At 39.8% G+C, this 14,397-nt stretch overlaps 1 protein-coding gene across 3 annotated transcripts in view; it reads left to right on the forward strand.

Annotated features, from left to right (window-relative positions):
* The window catches only part of MDFIC (MyoD family inhibitor domain containing), an 87,239-nt gene that overhangs the window by 16,971 nt on the left and 55,871 nt on the right, over positions 1 to 14,397 (forward strand). For all 3 annotated transcript variants that reach the window (XM_055314598.1, XM_055314596.1, XM_055314597.1), the window contains exon 2: positions 2,370 to 2,492. In XM_055314598.1, coding sequence (XP_055170573.1) covers positions 2,370 to 2,492 — 123 coding nt within the window. The remainder of the gene's footprint in view (positions 1 to 2,369; positions 2,493 to 14,397) is intronic.

Genomic DNA, 14,397 nt, shown 5'->3' on the forward strand with positions numbered 1-14,397 from the left:
AAGCCTACTAGCATGACACCTGGCGGCAGTTAGCTACATAACAGTAGCAGCAAGTATGTAGGACTTTGCTGATGAGCTAGTTTATGTATACTAGTGAGTTTTTATAAAAAGCTCTTCTGTTGATAATCTCAGAAAGGCCTTGAGTTGACTGTAACAGTGGAAAGATTTCTGGAGTTGTTTAAAAAAGTAAAGATTTTAATTGAAACTAACACCTCTCAGGAAGATTACATTTTCTCTAGGATAATGCTGAGTAAATGTTACATAAATCTTCTAGAACATATTGGTTTAGCATGCTTCTGATTTATATTTTACTGCTATCTGAATATGGTTTTGCTTTCTGAAAATACTTAGCATTGAAGACTTTTTTTTTTTTTTTTATTCCAGGGATTTTAGCCTCTGGATTTAGTCCTAAGTGGGTGTCCATCTATTTTCATTTGTTGAAATGTGTTTCATGGCAGAACTTTTCAATTGTTGTGAAATCCCCATGGTACATGAGAAACTTTTGCATGTGCAGAAATTTTTTCCTTCCACTGGAAATGTTAACACAGTTGACTAACAACTTCTGTTTGAATCTCTTTCCTTTCCTTGCTTCCATGGCTTGACATCATCCAGCTTCTCGTCCTTCCCTGACTCCTTTCTAATTATACAGACCCTTCTTGGTACTCTTATTTTAATGCATTAACTCTTGATGAGCCCATTCACTTCAATGGCTTTAGCAGTCAAGTTTAGGAAGATCAGTGTTTCCAGCTATAATGTGATTTACTTATGATTTGCAAATTCAAATGTGCAGTATGAAATTCATCCACTAAACCATGAAGTCCATGAAGGCCTGAGCGACATCTCACAGTCTTTTGCATCCTCACTGCCTAGCACATAGTCTGAACATCTCCTATGTACAGATATATGTTTTTTAAAGTAATAAATTATCCTCCTCATCTCTAGGTTTTCCCAGTCAAATCCTTGACCAGGAGTGCTCCATCATCTCCAATTCCATCCTCCCTGATTATCTGTGCAGATCTCTGGCTATGTTATCACATCTACCTCCTTTTCCGTCTTGTCATTCAGTTGGTTGAACTCTAATTGAACTATTCTAAATCTCTCTTAGTTTCCCTTCTTCTCTTCTCCCTCTTAGGTACATCCATACTCTAGCGATTCTCAAGGACGTAAGTGTAGTAAAATTACTGAAGTGCACCACTGCCAAATTGAAATAGAATCTTTGGTGGGGCCCAGAGCCCAGGAATCTGCTTTTTTTTTTTTTAAAAAAAGCCCCCCAAGTGAGTTAAAACGCAGTCAGAAGTGAGACACTACTGTGTACAAATGTATTAATCTACCTAATACATGGTTCTGATAAGGCACTTCATAAAGCTTTAATGGCTATTTTGACTTACGTATCTTGCCTTTAAATTTGATCCAGACTTCTCACCCTCACCTTCACATTCAAATATCCATGCTGTGTCTCTAATCAGACCTTTCCAGTTCTATCATCTAATGTCCCCCTTAAAGTATTTCAAACTCCAGAGAGTTGGAACCTTTGGTTGTGGAGTTTGCCCATGCCATTCTCCTACCTGGGATGGCCTTTCGCCCATCTCTGCTTTCAGAATTCCTGCTAATGTTTTAAAGACCATCCAACATGCACCTCTTGCTCTACTGCTTTTCTTGAGCTCTGAATCTGGATGAGTTTCTTTGGCTTCCTTTGAACATCTTTAGTGCTCTGGACCTCTTAGAACATGGATTTTACCTTGTGTTGTAGTTAGCCTTTTGATTGAGTGATGATGTTCCTGATAAGATACTACTTTTCCTTCCTGGCCTTCCTCCTGAGAACCCATAAACCCGTGTATAAATCTCCCATCCTAAATATCCTTCCTTTCTGAAAATGCATGACACAGTCCTTGCCTCTTTTCCCAAATTTCCACAGAGAGAGCTCTGCACTCTCTGCTTTCTGTACTTGCTCACACTTCTCAGTGGCTCCTCATTCATCTGCTGGCTGACTTTTATCCCAGTCATTCCATGAGCTCTCTTCTTTGGCATGCTTTCCCTGCCACACCCGTCCCCTAAATGTATGGACTTACTTTCATCCTTTACATGTCCGTTCCACATATCTCTGTCATGGCAGACCACTTGTGTTACCATGACTTATTTATAATAATCTTAACAGGTTATTTTTACTGTGAATATATTTGTTTCTTTGATGCTCGTCACATGGTAGGTGCTTAATAAATCTATTACTGCTTCAGTAACCTATGCAACAGTCTCAATAGAGATGCTGCTTCCATTTTCTTAAATTATGGCAGACTTGGAAGCATTTGGAAGAAGTTTTAAAATAGAAAAATAGGTAACATTTAATAATATGTATCTTTTGTTTTATTTAGAAAAATGTGATAAAGAAAACGCTGAGAGAACTATAACTCAAGCTACCGATAGCTGCTTCTCACGTGGAGAGATGCAAGACCAGCCCGTTTGGGGAAATTGTTCAGATGACGAACTCATACAAAGTGAGTATCTTTGGAGAAAAATCAGAGTGATTTGGGTCTATGGCTGTGATAATATGCTTTCTGTTAATTATTCCATAATACTCTCTTGGAAATCTATAAATCAACAGAGTTTCTCTGAAAATATATTCATGAATATTTTAAAATGTAGGGCTGAAACTAAAATAGAAGTAATACTGTTTGTCCATTTTCATCCTTTAAAAAAAAAGGAAGAATTGACCTCTAAATTTTGGATTTAATTCTCATAGAGATAAAAATTTGTTTTTGAGCACTGACAAAGTATAATTCCAACAACTCTAAGTGGACTGTGAAACTAAAAAGATAAAGACAGAGAAAAAGGACAGTCAGTGATTCTTTGGTGATACCATTCCGGTTCCTGTTCTTATGGCCAAATGATTCTAAACCGGTTTTCTTTTGTTGTGTTGTTGTTGTTTATAATTAACATTTTTAGTACCACTTGGTTTCTTTTTATTCTCTTCCTCTTCCTGAAAGTGCTCTATAAAGTATATACAAAAGCTGTGTGATATTGTCATTTGACTGTGGGATTGCCTGGCAACAGCGGTATCTTTTGGGTGCTATTCAGACTGATTCTGTGTCGGGTTCTCCTGTGTAGACCTGGAGCTTTCCCCCGGTAGGCTCAAAAGTTGAATTTGCCATATAACGAATTATTCTCTCTAGTGAGCATGTAAGTATAAAGATTATTGCAGTGCTGATGGGGGAAGCTTGATCTTAGTTACAGAATTCATACCATTAAAGGGAAAGGATTTGAAATGAACTTTTCTCCCTGTTGTCTATACCGGTTACATGGACAGTGATTAAAAAAAAAATACCATAAGTTGCATGAAATAGTTTCTCTTTTGAGATAATGATGGTTCGGCCTGTACCAAGGGATGCTTGGTACAAGGGAGCATCCGGGAGCCACCATCTGGTTTTCCTAACACACGCTGAACAAATGCAGAGACAGAGCGCTATGGCCCCCTCTGAGAGGGCTGCTGGAAGACGGACAGCTGAAAGGATATCCAAGAGAAAGGCCAATGACAGAAATGCCACTCCTGGCCAAAACACTGTTGGCAAGAATTTCCAAATACTTGCGGGTGACTTCGGACTCTGAATTCTAATCACAGATTTCAGAAACTGTATTTTTATCCTCTATCTGGTCACACTTTTCTAGGCAAAGGCAACTTTGTTGGGTCTACAGAAAAATCTGATATCTGGGTTTGCCAAAACGGAACGTTTTATGTCATCTTTAAACTCGCCTCAAGTCTGGCTAGCACTTCAAAGTTTGACACTGTGATAGCTTCTGCTGTTCCAACTGCCTGACACTAAACTCCACAAGGCTGTCTGGATTTCCTCCTTTGGCCTTCCCTGTAGAGTAGGTGGTCATCTCTGTGTAATTCACTGTCTATCTCTCTTAACCCCACAGTGAGGGAGGCATGTGTTTTCCTCTCAGCATCCAGCACATTTAGGGGGGCCCAGTAAAAAACTTTTGTCCTAACAATAAGCCCTGGAAAGAAGGTCCTGGCTCATGGGGGCAGAGGGGAACATCTGCGGTGAGTCAGGCCCGGGCTGGCTCCCATTCCAGGAGTCCTGTGTGGCTCCCTGAGCACTGTGGAAGAGGCCGACAGCTGGCTCTCATGGAATTGATTTTAGTGTTCCCACTGTAGCGCGAGGTTGGCTGGATACAGGGATCATCAGAAAAATGAGGCCGGCTGGGGTGTGGGAACATTTTCAAATGCACAACCCACTCTTTTTCCAAGCTTCCATGGGACAGCTCAGCTGCATAAGCAAGCAGCAGAGGGGAGTGAGTCTGTTCAACAGGCCTTCTTTTGCTCTATCTATTCTTGAGAGTGGTTAGAAGGGCTGGCGGCTCACGGCTGCATTGTCCCGGATGGCTGCTGCTTTCTTTGTTGGACGTTTAAGGCGTAATTTATAGGGGGCTGTTAGCTGTCAGTGTGATGAGGCTGTTTTTACTTTTCTGAGAATAACTGAGCTCTGGAAAGTCAAGGGAGTGGTTGCTTTGGAAATTGTATTCTAATTAAAGGGTGTATTCTCAGGCCTCATAAACGAGATCCAAGCTGAGAATAATTTCCAAATTATTCTTTGAACTTTAACCCTGACCTCAGTGGACCACCCGCTTGTGGCTCACACTTGGTTCATGCTCCACACAGAAGTTTGAGCTTTGTGCATCTTCCCTGGTCCTTCTAGAAAACATTGCAGGTGGCAGACCTCAGGTACAGTGCTCTCAGGGCCTGGATTTCAAATTGGTTGCCCTTGAGTTGCTAACTTATTACAGAGAATCCTTTCTGGAAGTTATAAATAAAAGAGAAGGAATCCATATGGAATCAAACATTTCGAATAAATAGGCCACACACAATCTGGTCAGGGAATGTGCATTGTGATTCTCTTTCTTATGAAATTTAAATTAAAAAAAAATTCCAACTACTCAAGTTGGTTTAAAAAAAAAAACAGTAAAGAATTAAAAATGTAATGGAGGTTTTTGAGGAAATTTTATGATCAGAAGGTTTTATTTTTTCATCTTATGAATTTTCTTTTAAAAGTATGACTTTAAAAGGGATCCATATTCTGAGGAAATGTTTTGGTCTATAATTTCTGGAATGGGGCTTATATTTTAGAGTTTATGTCTTTTTATGAGAACACTAGTTCAGACTTTGGCTTTTCCCCTCAGATTATTGTATATAATTCAGTATATAATTTGGAGCTATGCCATGTTTTTATCATCACTGTTCCTCTGAATTGGTAAAATAAATGTGGCAGGGAAGTGACACCCTCAATTAATATTAATTTTTCTGTTTAACCCATAATATGCATAAACTGATAACAGGCAGTAGGCAACATTTCATGTTTTAATTAGACTAGAAAAGGAACAGAAGTAACATTTTGATCTTAGTCTTTGGGGGGATTTCTAAGGTTAGGTAGGAAGGAGTGTTGTGTGAGTGTGCCTGTGTTTATACTCAGATATGTGTAGTATTTTCCTTTAATTTAGGTCAAATTCTATTCTAATTATTTCCTAGAGAGAGAGAGAGCACGCTTCCATTTTTCTTTGTTCTTCTTTCTAAAGTGCCTCAGGTCTCTATTGCAGATTTTTCTAGGTCTTTCTGAAAATTCTTATTACTTAACTTTATCCTTGGACATTGCTTTTACAGAAACATCTCCTAATTCTAAATGTCATTACTTAACTCCAGAAATTTTCCTCAGCTCTTCTTCTGAAATAAATTTCCCATTAAATTAAACTATTTCGTTCAGCTAATTCTCTCCTTTGTGATTTTGCAGAATTCCCATGATCTGAAGCAAAGTCAGAATGCTCCACTTAAATGGTAATCCTCATTCTAGTTAACCCATTTATTCATTTTGAAGAGTTTTTAGCTCATAATAGTAAGCACTTAATTGGTAGTAGAATGCAAGCTGCTTCTCTAATTCACACTTGTCTCCTCTTTATGGGGCTAATTCATCCTGTGTTTTCACCAGTCCTGCTCTGGAAACCTTCCTCTTGGCATCCTTGGAGTTTCCCTTCAACACCACCAGGCTCGGTTCTGAGGAGCTCTGTTACTTCTTTGCCAAGACTTTGACAACTTACCTCTGATCACTCCTTAGAGAATATTACTTTATCACTTGAGGGAATGCTTCTTCTATGTCAGATATTTTTAAAAAGGCAGATATTCAGGCATACTGTTTATATACCAAAAACATTTCTTACTTGATGATAAGGAAAGAGCGTGAGAGATTTGGATTTAAATTTTACCAGCAGTTCTGATGTCTGAATGCACATTATAGTTCATATTATTAATGTTTACCTTTTAGAATTCACTTTATATAAAAGAGGACATAAACAAGCCCCCAAAATAAGTACCGCCCAGTAAGATTGGGGGAAATAGCTTTCGTGTTACATTTCTAAGGTGATCTGGAATTCTCTCTTAATATTGTGTGCTCATTAATCCTGGGATCCCATATTGGGAGTAAGTCTTTGTGACTTCATCTTGCTCAGTATCTTTCCTTCCATTTGTCTCTCAGAAAAACTCTCTTTTTAAAAAAAAATATGCTGACCAAATGGTTATGTAGCTGCAGTTGAGATGCTTTGGCTTATTGCTGTCAAGAAGAATCTTGAGCCATAAGTTATTCCAAAATCCAACTCGTGATTTGGTTTCAGGATTGGGTGGACAATCATAAGCTTTTTGTGATGGTTACCTGTGTTTATCTCATTGGTCAATGACCACCATTAGGCTACATTCTAGAATGCACCTCAAGTTTACTGACACACTTCTTCCTTAGAGTACATTATTCCAAGCTCATCTGGATTTTGATCAAGATGTAGAGAGAACCATTGCCCATGTTTTTGCTTTGGGCATCTTACAACTCAGGGTCCTGGATGCTGACTGCCAGGTTTGGATCCTGAGTACATGATTATTGCTGGTATTGGGTAAGTTACTTAAACTCTGATCAGATTTCTCATTTTTTTAAATGAAGGTGCTAATTCTGTATATCTGGTTGTGTTATTTTAAGGATTATATGAGAAAATGTATTTTGTGTGCTTAATTAGCAGAGAGCTATGTGTATAAATCTTGAATGAGTTTATTGGTTTTCATTATTACTATTCTCAGGCGCAAGTATCAGTTACAAAGCTTTGTTTTGTGTTTTAGGGTTTTCTTTTTTTTTCTTCTTTCTTTCTTTCTTTCTTTCTTTCTTTCTTTCTTTCTTTCTTTCTTTCTTTCTTTCTTTCTTTCTTTCTTCCTTCCTTCCTTCCTTCCTTCCTTCCTTCCTTCCTTCCTTCCTTTCTTCCTTTCTTTTTTCTTTTTCATCCATGATTCCAATGAGTTGCATGTCCAGACATACTGGGTGTATAGACCCATGTTTTCTTGAGATTGTTGATTTGTGTGTATGTCACAGCAGTAGGCAACACACTGGATGCTACATGGTTTATGCTCGATAAATGCATAAGAAGCACATAGAATTAATGAGGTCTTTTTTACCCATCTTGCTTGTATTACTTCAGACTTTAAGGTTCTATCATGAACATTCTAAACCAATACATTCTGCCTTTTATTCCTTCTAACCCCCTCCTTACTCCCAAGCCATACATGATTCATTCATGTCAAATTCCAAATATTTTTAGATGACTCTAAGGTATTCAGGCAGTCAAGTCATAGGTTTGACTGCTCTTCTCTGATAAGTCCTTCTGAAGAGTTCTCAGTGAAGTATGGCAGTGCTCTGAATAGCATCTCACTGTCTGTGAATATAGGCAGAAATGGCACTTTATGTAGGACCTTTTTTGGTTCCCTATTTCTTCTTTTTCTTGGCTGGCTGATAAGAAAAGAGTCTGAGACTAGTTTTGTCCCTCCCTCTGTCCTTCGCTCCCTCCTTTCCTCCCCCCATCCCTCCATCCCTGCAGCCCTTCCTCCATCCCTCCCTCCATCTCTTACCTACTCCCAACCTCTTCACCCCATTTCCTTCTCTCCCTCTCTTCTTCCTTCTCTTATCTTTCTCTACCTTTCTAAACTAGTTTTTAAATGCTTTGTGTTCTATAAAGTATAATGTGTGTTGTTGCTATTGGTGTTCTTACTATTCCTGTGAATGTTCTAGTTGATGACTTTACCCTTCACCCTTACCCTATACCATGACTTGTTTCATTTCCAGTCTCTCTGCTGCTGCCCTTTTGTCCAGGGTTTTCAGTCTCTTTCTGATATCTCTAGAATCTTTTGGTCTTTACTGGGGGAGATGAGATGGTATTGAGTAGAAGTGATAGATGGGGTTCAGTGAGGGAACCAGATTTATTCATTTCCCATTTGGGAGTATCTTTGAGCCTCAGGGAGGAACTGAGGCCTGGAAATTACCTCAGAGATCACCCTGAAAATGCTAACCACCAAAGAAATAACTAACATTATAAAGATCAAGACCATAAATGCTGCGGTCTAGATAATTTTAGTTCTCAAACCTCCCAACTTCCTGGAGCTGAACACTGTGTGAATTTACACATAAATTATTCTTTGTAGAGCATGTTATTCATGGATAACTTTCAGGATTAGGAGTCAAATATAACTTCTAAAGCTGAATAAGAAATCAATTACATTAAGATGGAGTGTTACAGTGTGCTGACCCGGTGTTCTGTTTGTGATAGAGCAATGAACAGCACAGGTGTGGTCTCTGCGTTCAGAGTTTATAGTCTTGAAATAATGTATGTTATGAGTGCTGTGATGGGAAAGGGCAAGCTGCTGTATTTTCACATTGGAGAAACACAAAGTCTCACATTGGGGAGAGGTCAAAGAGGGCTTTCCAGAGGGAGTGATCTCCGCGGTAATGCCTAAAGGGTTAGCCAACTCAGGCAGACCATGGGAGTGGATGGAGCCATAGTGTCCCAAGCCCCCAAAACAGCATACTTACAGGTCGAGAGGTAAAAGGTCAGCTTGAGGAGAGTTGCAGAAGTTTTGTGTAAGCTGAGATGTAAAATGTTCGAAGAAAGCTGGAGAGTGGTGAACGGCAAAGAATCCGTTAGCGGAGGGTTAAGGGAAGATGGAAAGTATCGACGGGAGTAGTGACTTAAGTAGGTTTATGTTTTTGTTTGCCTATATTTTAGGACGATTACTGTTGCAGTAGTTGGAATATAAATAAGAATGGGAAACCAAGGGATCCCTGGGTGGCGCAGCAGTTTGGCGCCTGCCTTTGGCCCAGGGCGCAATCCTGGAGACCCAGGATCGAATCCCACATCGGGCTCCTGGTGCATGGAGCCTGCTTCTCCCTCTGCCTATGTCTCTGCGCCTCTCTCTCTCTCTCTCTCTCTGTGACTATCATAAATAAATAAATAAATAAAATAAATAAAATAAAATAAAATAAAATAAAATAAATAAAATAAATAAAATAAATAAAATAAAATAAAATAAAATAAAATAAAATAAAATAAAATAAAATAAAATAAAATAATGGGAAACCAAAAGTGTTAGGAGACCAACTGAGAGACTGTTGTGTTGATCCAACTTAGAAAGCTATGTCTTGGAAGGGGTCATGGCAGATAGGAGGATTCTACTTTCAGTGGTGTACGATCAGTGAGCTATATGGGGTAGGCAAATAGCAGGTGGTAATGAAACCAGAATTCTTAGTTTGGACAGAAGATAGTTGTGATGAAAGGACAGTAGGGCAAAGGATTTAAGGACATTGTCCAAAGAGGGTTTGAAATTCTGGGCTGTGGATGTCCAATGGGTTGAGAAGGAAGTAAAAACAAAAAAGGCCTAACAAGTAAGAAAAATAGCCAGAGAGGCTAACAACCCCCAGGAGGTTTCTATTTCTGAAGACACAGAACAGATATCAATGGAGTATGTGAAGAGGAGAAGTGGAAAGAGATGGATTATGAGAATGGGAAGTAAGAATTTAAGATTTTTGAAGTGGAGCAATCCCTGGTGAGGACAAGGTGTAAGATGGCGGTTGCAAGGATGGGTGACTGAAATAGTTTCTTCCAAACCCAGAGTGCTAGATTTAGAAGAAATTTTGGAGGTTTCATAAAAATTACCCTGTTCAGCAAGTGGGGAAACATCCAGAGTGTTGTTTCAATCAGCATGGCCAATAAGAGGCAAAGCTGGGGTTTGTCTAGGGTTTTTTTTGAGTCTCAATCATCTGAATTCCTCTTTGAAACTGAACAGTTTAGGAGAGGCCAGCAAGTTGGTGATCTCTGGTTCTTTCTGCTTTGCCCTAAGATTAGTCACCTGTTGTAGAGGAATGGAAGAGTAGTTGATATTCTCTAAGCTGAGGACTCTGAGATGAATGAAAAATAGTGCATGTTGTTTGGAGCTGGTGATTGGCTTCATAGTAAGAGTCAGAAAGGTCTTCTCTATTCAGTAACATACAAAATAGGGATTTTTTAAAAAGATATATGTAGGGAACCCTGGGTGGCGCAGCGGTTTGGCGCCTGCCTTTGGCCCAGGGCGTGATCCTGGAGACCCGGGATCGAATCCCACGTCCGGCTCCCGGTGCATGGAGCCTGCTTCTCCCTCTGCCTGTGTCTCTGCCTCTCTCTCTCTCTCTGTGTGTGACTATTGTAAAATAAATAAATAAATAAATAAATAAATAAATAAATAAATAAATAAATAAATAAATAAATAAATAAAAATATTATGTAATTGTCTCTTATACAAATGTGTGTATATAACTTGTATCAAATTATAGGTGTATGTATTTTTTTTTTCCTGAATAGAAGTTGTCTCTTCACAATAGTTACTTTTAGGGAGCTATTGAAATTGAGTGGGGATGTACTGGTGAAGAGAACTTTCACTTAATATTCTATATACTTTCCTCTGTATCATTGATTTTTCCCCCTTGGAGTGAATTATTTTATCATACTAAAAGCAATAGTATTTTAAAAAGAAAATTTCCCATATAGCAAAAAATACTAGGGTAAGGGCCCAGCTTCCCAAAGCTACATGATAGCCCAGTCACCTGTGAGAAGTGCTTTAAGTCACAGATAAGCTAGGAGGATTCAGATCCCTTCAGGCTCTGCAGGAGACAGCACCAGCTAAATAAGTTGGTGGGTGGGGTGTGTGTGGACTATAGCGCAAAATGAGAATTTGGATCCCCTTATTCAAACAGTGTGAATTTCAAGATGGCAATGGCAAGCACTAAACAAGCTCAGGGTCCTTCTGAGCATGGGACTCTCTGTTACTCCTCAGACACAGGTCACATGGCCATGAAGCTGGGCCTGGCTGGAGGCATCAAGGTAATGGGGATTCAGTTCTGGTAAGCAAAAAAGAATACTGTATACCCATTTTACAATTGCTTTTTTCAGTGAGTCTCTGAAATTGTAGAATGAGGAAGTTTTTCTGGGCTGGGCAGATCCTGCCTTTGTCACAAGCATAAGTAGCTTGTATATAGGTACTTGGGACAATTGCCATGCAGTGGACTCTTGAAGGCAGTGGTTGCCAGCTTTTATCCAGCCACAGGAGGACCGAGGCTTGCTTCTGGCTTCAGCTTTATCCACGGCACAGCACAGGAGAGGGTGTATGAGAATGAGGAGGGTTGGTGGAAATCCCTCCCCACTCCTTCCCCTCCATCTTAGCACAGCTGGGAGTCTGTACCATGATTTGTTCTGGGTTGCCTTCAGTGAGTCTTTCAGAACTCAGTGGTAAAGCTATGCTCCAGTTTTCCATCAGAAGCTGGATTCTTCTCAAGTCCTAGGGTTCCACAGTAAGACACCCAAAAGTCAATGAAATTTCTTTTAAAACCCTCTGATGCTGGTATTAGAGGGCAAAATTGCATTAAGTGAGCTAGAGAAGAGAGTGGGTGGAGAAATTTGTTCTGCGCTGGAATATAATCTAATTAAGTACATTTCCCATGGTGCTAGAGAATTTGGAATGGGAAATTTAAGAAGAAACAAAAAGATTCCCACCATCTCAAATTGTTATAAATAATTGATTCATGCCAGTGTGATCTTGAGATTGTATTTATTTATTTTTAGAGAGAGAGCAAGCATAAGCCAGGGGGAGGAGCCGAGGGGGAGGAGAGAGAGAAGAATCTCAAGCAGACTCTGCTCTGAGCTTGGAGCTGACTTGGGGCTCTGTGACCTTGAGATCATGATCTGAACTGAGACCAAGAGTCGATCGCTTAACCGATTAAGCCACCCAGGCGCCCCCCATGCCATTGTGTTCTAATAAGACCATACATGGCATCTTTGGATGCCGCCCATCGTTCCTTATCTTAATGGAAAAAGATTCTGTCTTGTCATCAACGTAGAGGCCCACCTTTGCAGGACATCTTCTCCATATTTGTTCAGGGCTGCAAGGGTGCTGTCATAATCACAAAGGTGAGTGAAACGTAGGCAGCAGCGGTGAGAACAGCACATCAAGGAATGGTGTGATTGTATGCAGTTAGCATTTTCCTACCCTTCCTGTGAGCTGGGTTCTTCGGACTATACTTCTTCTGTGCCTAGTAAATTTTTTAAGAGATTTATTTATTTGAGAGAGAGAGAGAGAGAGAGAATACAATAGGAGGAGAGACAAGGAGAAAAAGAATCTCAAATCGACTCCCCACTAAGCACAGAGCCTGACAGGGGTGGTGATCAGTCTCACCACCCTGAGATCATGACCTGAGCCAAAATCAAGAGTCAACCAACTGAGCTGCCCAGGCACCCCCAGTAATTTTTTTAAAAGGATTTTATTTATTTATTCATGAGAGACACACAGAGAGGCAGAGACACAGGCAGAGGGAGAAGCAGGCTCTCTGTGGGGAGCCCGATGCGGGACTCAGTCCCAGAATCACACCCTGAGCCCAAGGCAGTCTTTCAGCCACTGAGCCACCCAGGCATCCCCCTCCAGTAAATTGTTAAAAGTCATATCAGATAGCTCTGAATATGAATATTTACTGCTGGAAATGTTAAATTAAACCCAATTCTTACCTATTTAGGTTTTCGTTTTCACCTCTTTCAGGTGGTTGACTTTTGTTTGGCCTTTCATGTTGAAACAGAGCAAATGCCATTCGGTATTTTTTAGGTAGGTGTATATAATTTGCCTTTTTCTTTTTTTTAAATGCAAGGTCAATCTTATTTAATTTCTTAAAAATTATACCCCAGCAAAATCTATGTGTGTAATATTTAGAACGTCTCTTAAATATATATCAGAAGACCTTTTTTATAGGAGACTGAATAACACTGACTTTTGCTAGGTAGTCCAAATTTGTTTGGACTGATTCAAATCAGGGTAAAAAAAATCAATTTATTTCAACATTAAATTTGAACCTTACTACCATTCCCAGTGCCTGGAAGGTTGATGTGAAGCGGTGTTGGTAGTTGCTGACACCCAGAGTCCAATAGTAGAGTCTTAAATTAGTCATCACATGGAGTGGCGCGGAGTGTGATGTGGCTACAGCTGCTCATGCATCTTGCTCCACCTTCCAGCATAACCTGTTCGGTCCCTAACTAGTATCTGATTTGTCCTCCAAGCCGAGGCTTCTTTTAATTTCCTTAAATTATAGAGCTGCTTTTAATTTCGTTGAAATCGCACTGATGCTTGACTTCTTTAACTCAGAGGACTTTGTCTGTTTGACATGAGCCACCTTACATAGACACCCCTTGGACCTTGTTACCGCCAAGGCCTCTTCTCTAAGATTTTGAAATCAGAAGTTCACTTTTCCATTTCTGCCCATTCCTTACCTTAATTATGCCTAATTTGATAACTTAAGTTTTTTCTCCATAGAATCTCATCTCTGTAACTTTCCATGCCTTTTTTTTTCATAGCCTGCTGACATCCACAAATGATCTTTCATTATTTCCCTTAATTCTATGACCTTGTGTACTCTTTGCCTTGATAATAAGGTAACAGACAACATGGTCAGTCTTCTTTGCTCAGATTCCAGGGGCTGGGAATCACAGATAAAAGATGTCACACGCAGTAGGATTGGCTTTAGTACAAATACATGTTTCTCTGATCTCAGCTGAGACCCCTCTGCTCCTCAGCTGTACTTTAATTTCTAATTGATTTTTGCTTTTGGTCCATTCTTTTGATTTTATGACACAATTTTCCAAAGATGCAGATTATATTCTAATATATCTATCTCTATCACTGAGACGTTTTAGGTTATATTTTAGCACCAGCTCCTGGTATTCAAACCTAGTTCTGTTCTAAATGGCTGCTTCTTAGTCTACCTTGATATATGTCCTAAAGGTTAAATGCAACTAATAATGATCTCAAAACTGATAGGTCAGTTTGCCCAGTGGCCTCTTTTCAGCCCTCTCTCTTTCTGTAGTGTTTGATAGGACCTGTTTCCTACTTGAAATTCTTCCCTCTACCTCAGAGCTCTACTTGCTTCCTTTCCGTCCTCCAGTCCTACAGATGCCTGAGTTAGTTCCTTTCTGTCTCTGAGTTTTTACACTCTACCCACCCACCCACCCCCACCCTGGCCAAAGAGAGGCTTCCCTGTT

The sequence above is a fragment of the Nyctereutes procyonoides genome, unplaced genomic scaffold (genome assembly GCF_905146905.1).
Source record: "Nyctereutes procyonoides isolate TBG_1078 unplaced genomic scaffold, NYPRO_anot_genome, whole genome shotgun sequence".
Classification (NCBI taxonomy): Eukaryota; Metazoa; Chordata; class Mammalia; order Carnivora; family Canidae; genus Nyctereutes; species Nyctereutes procyonoides.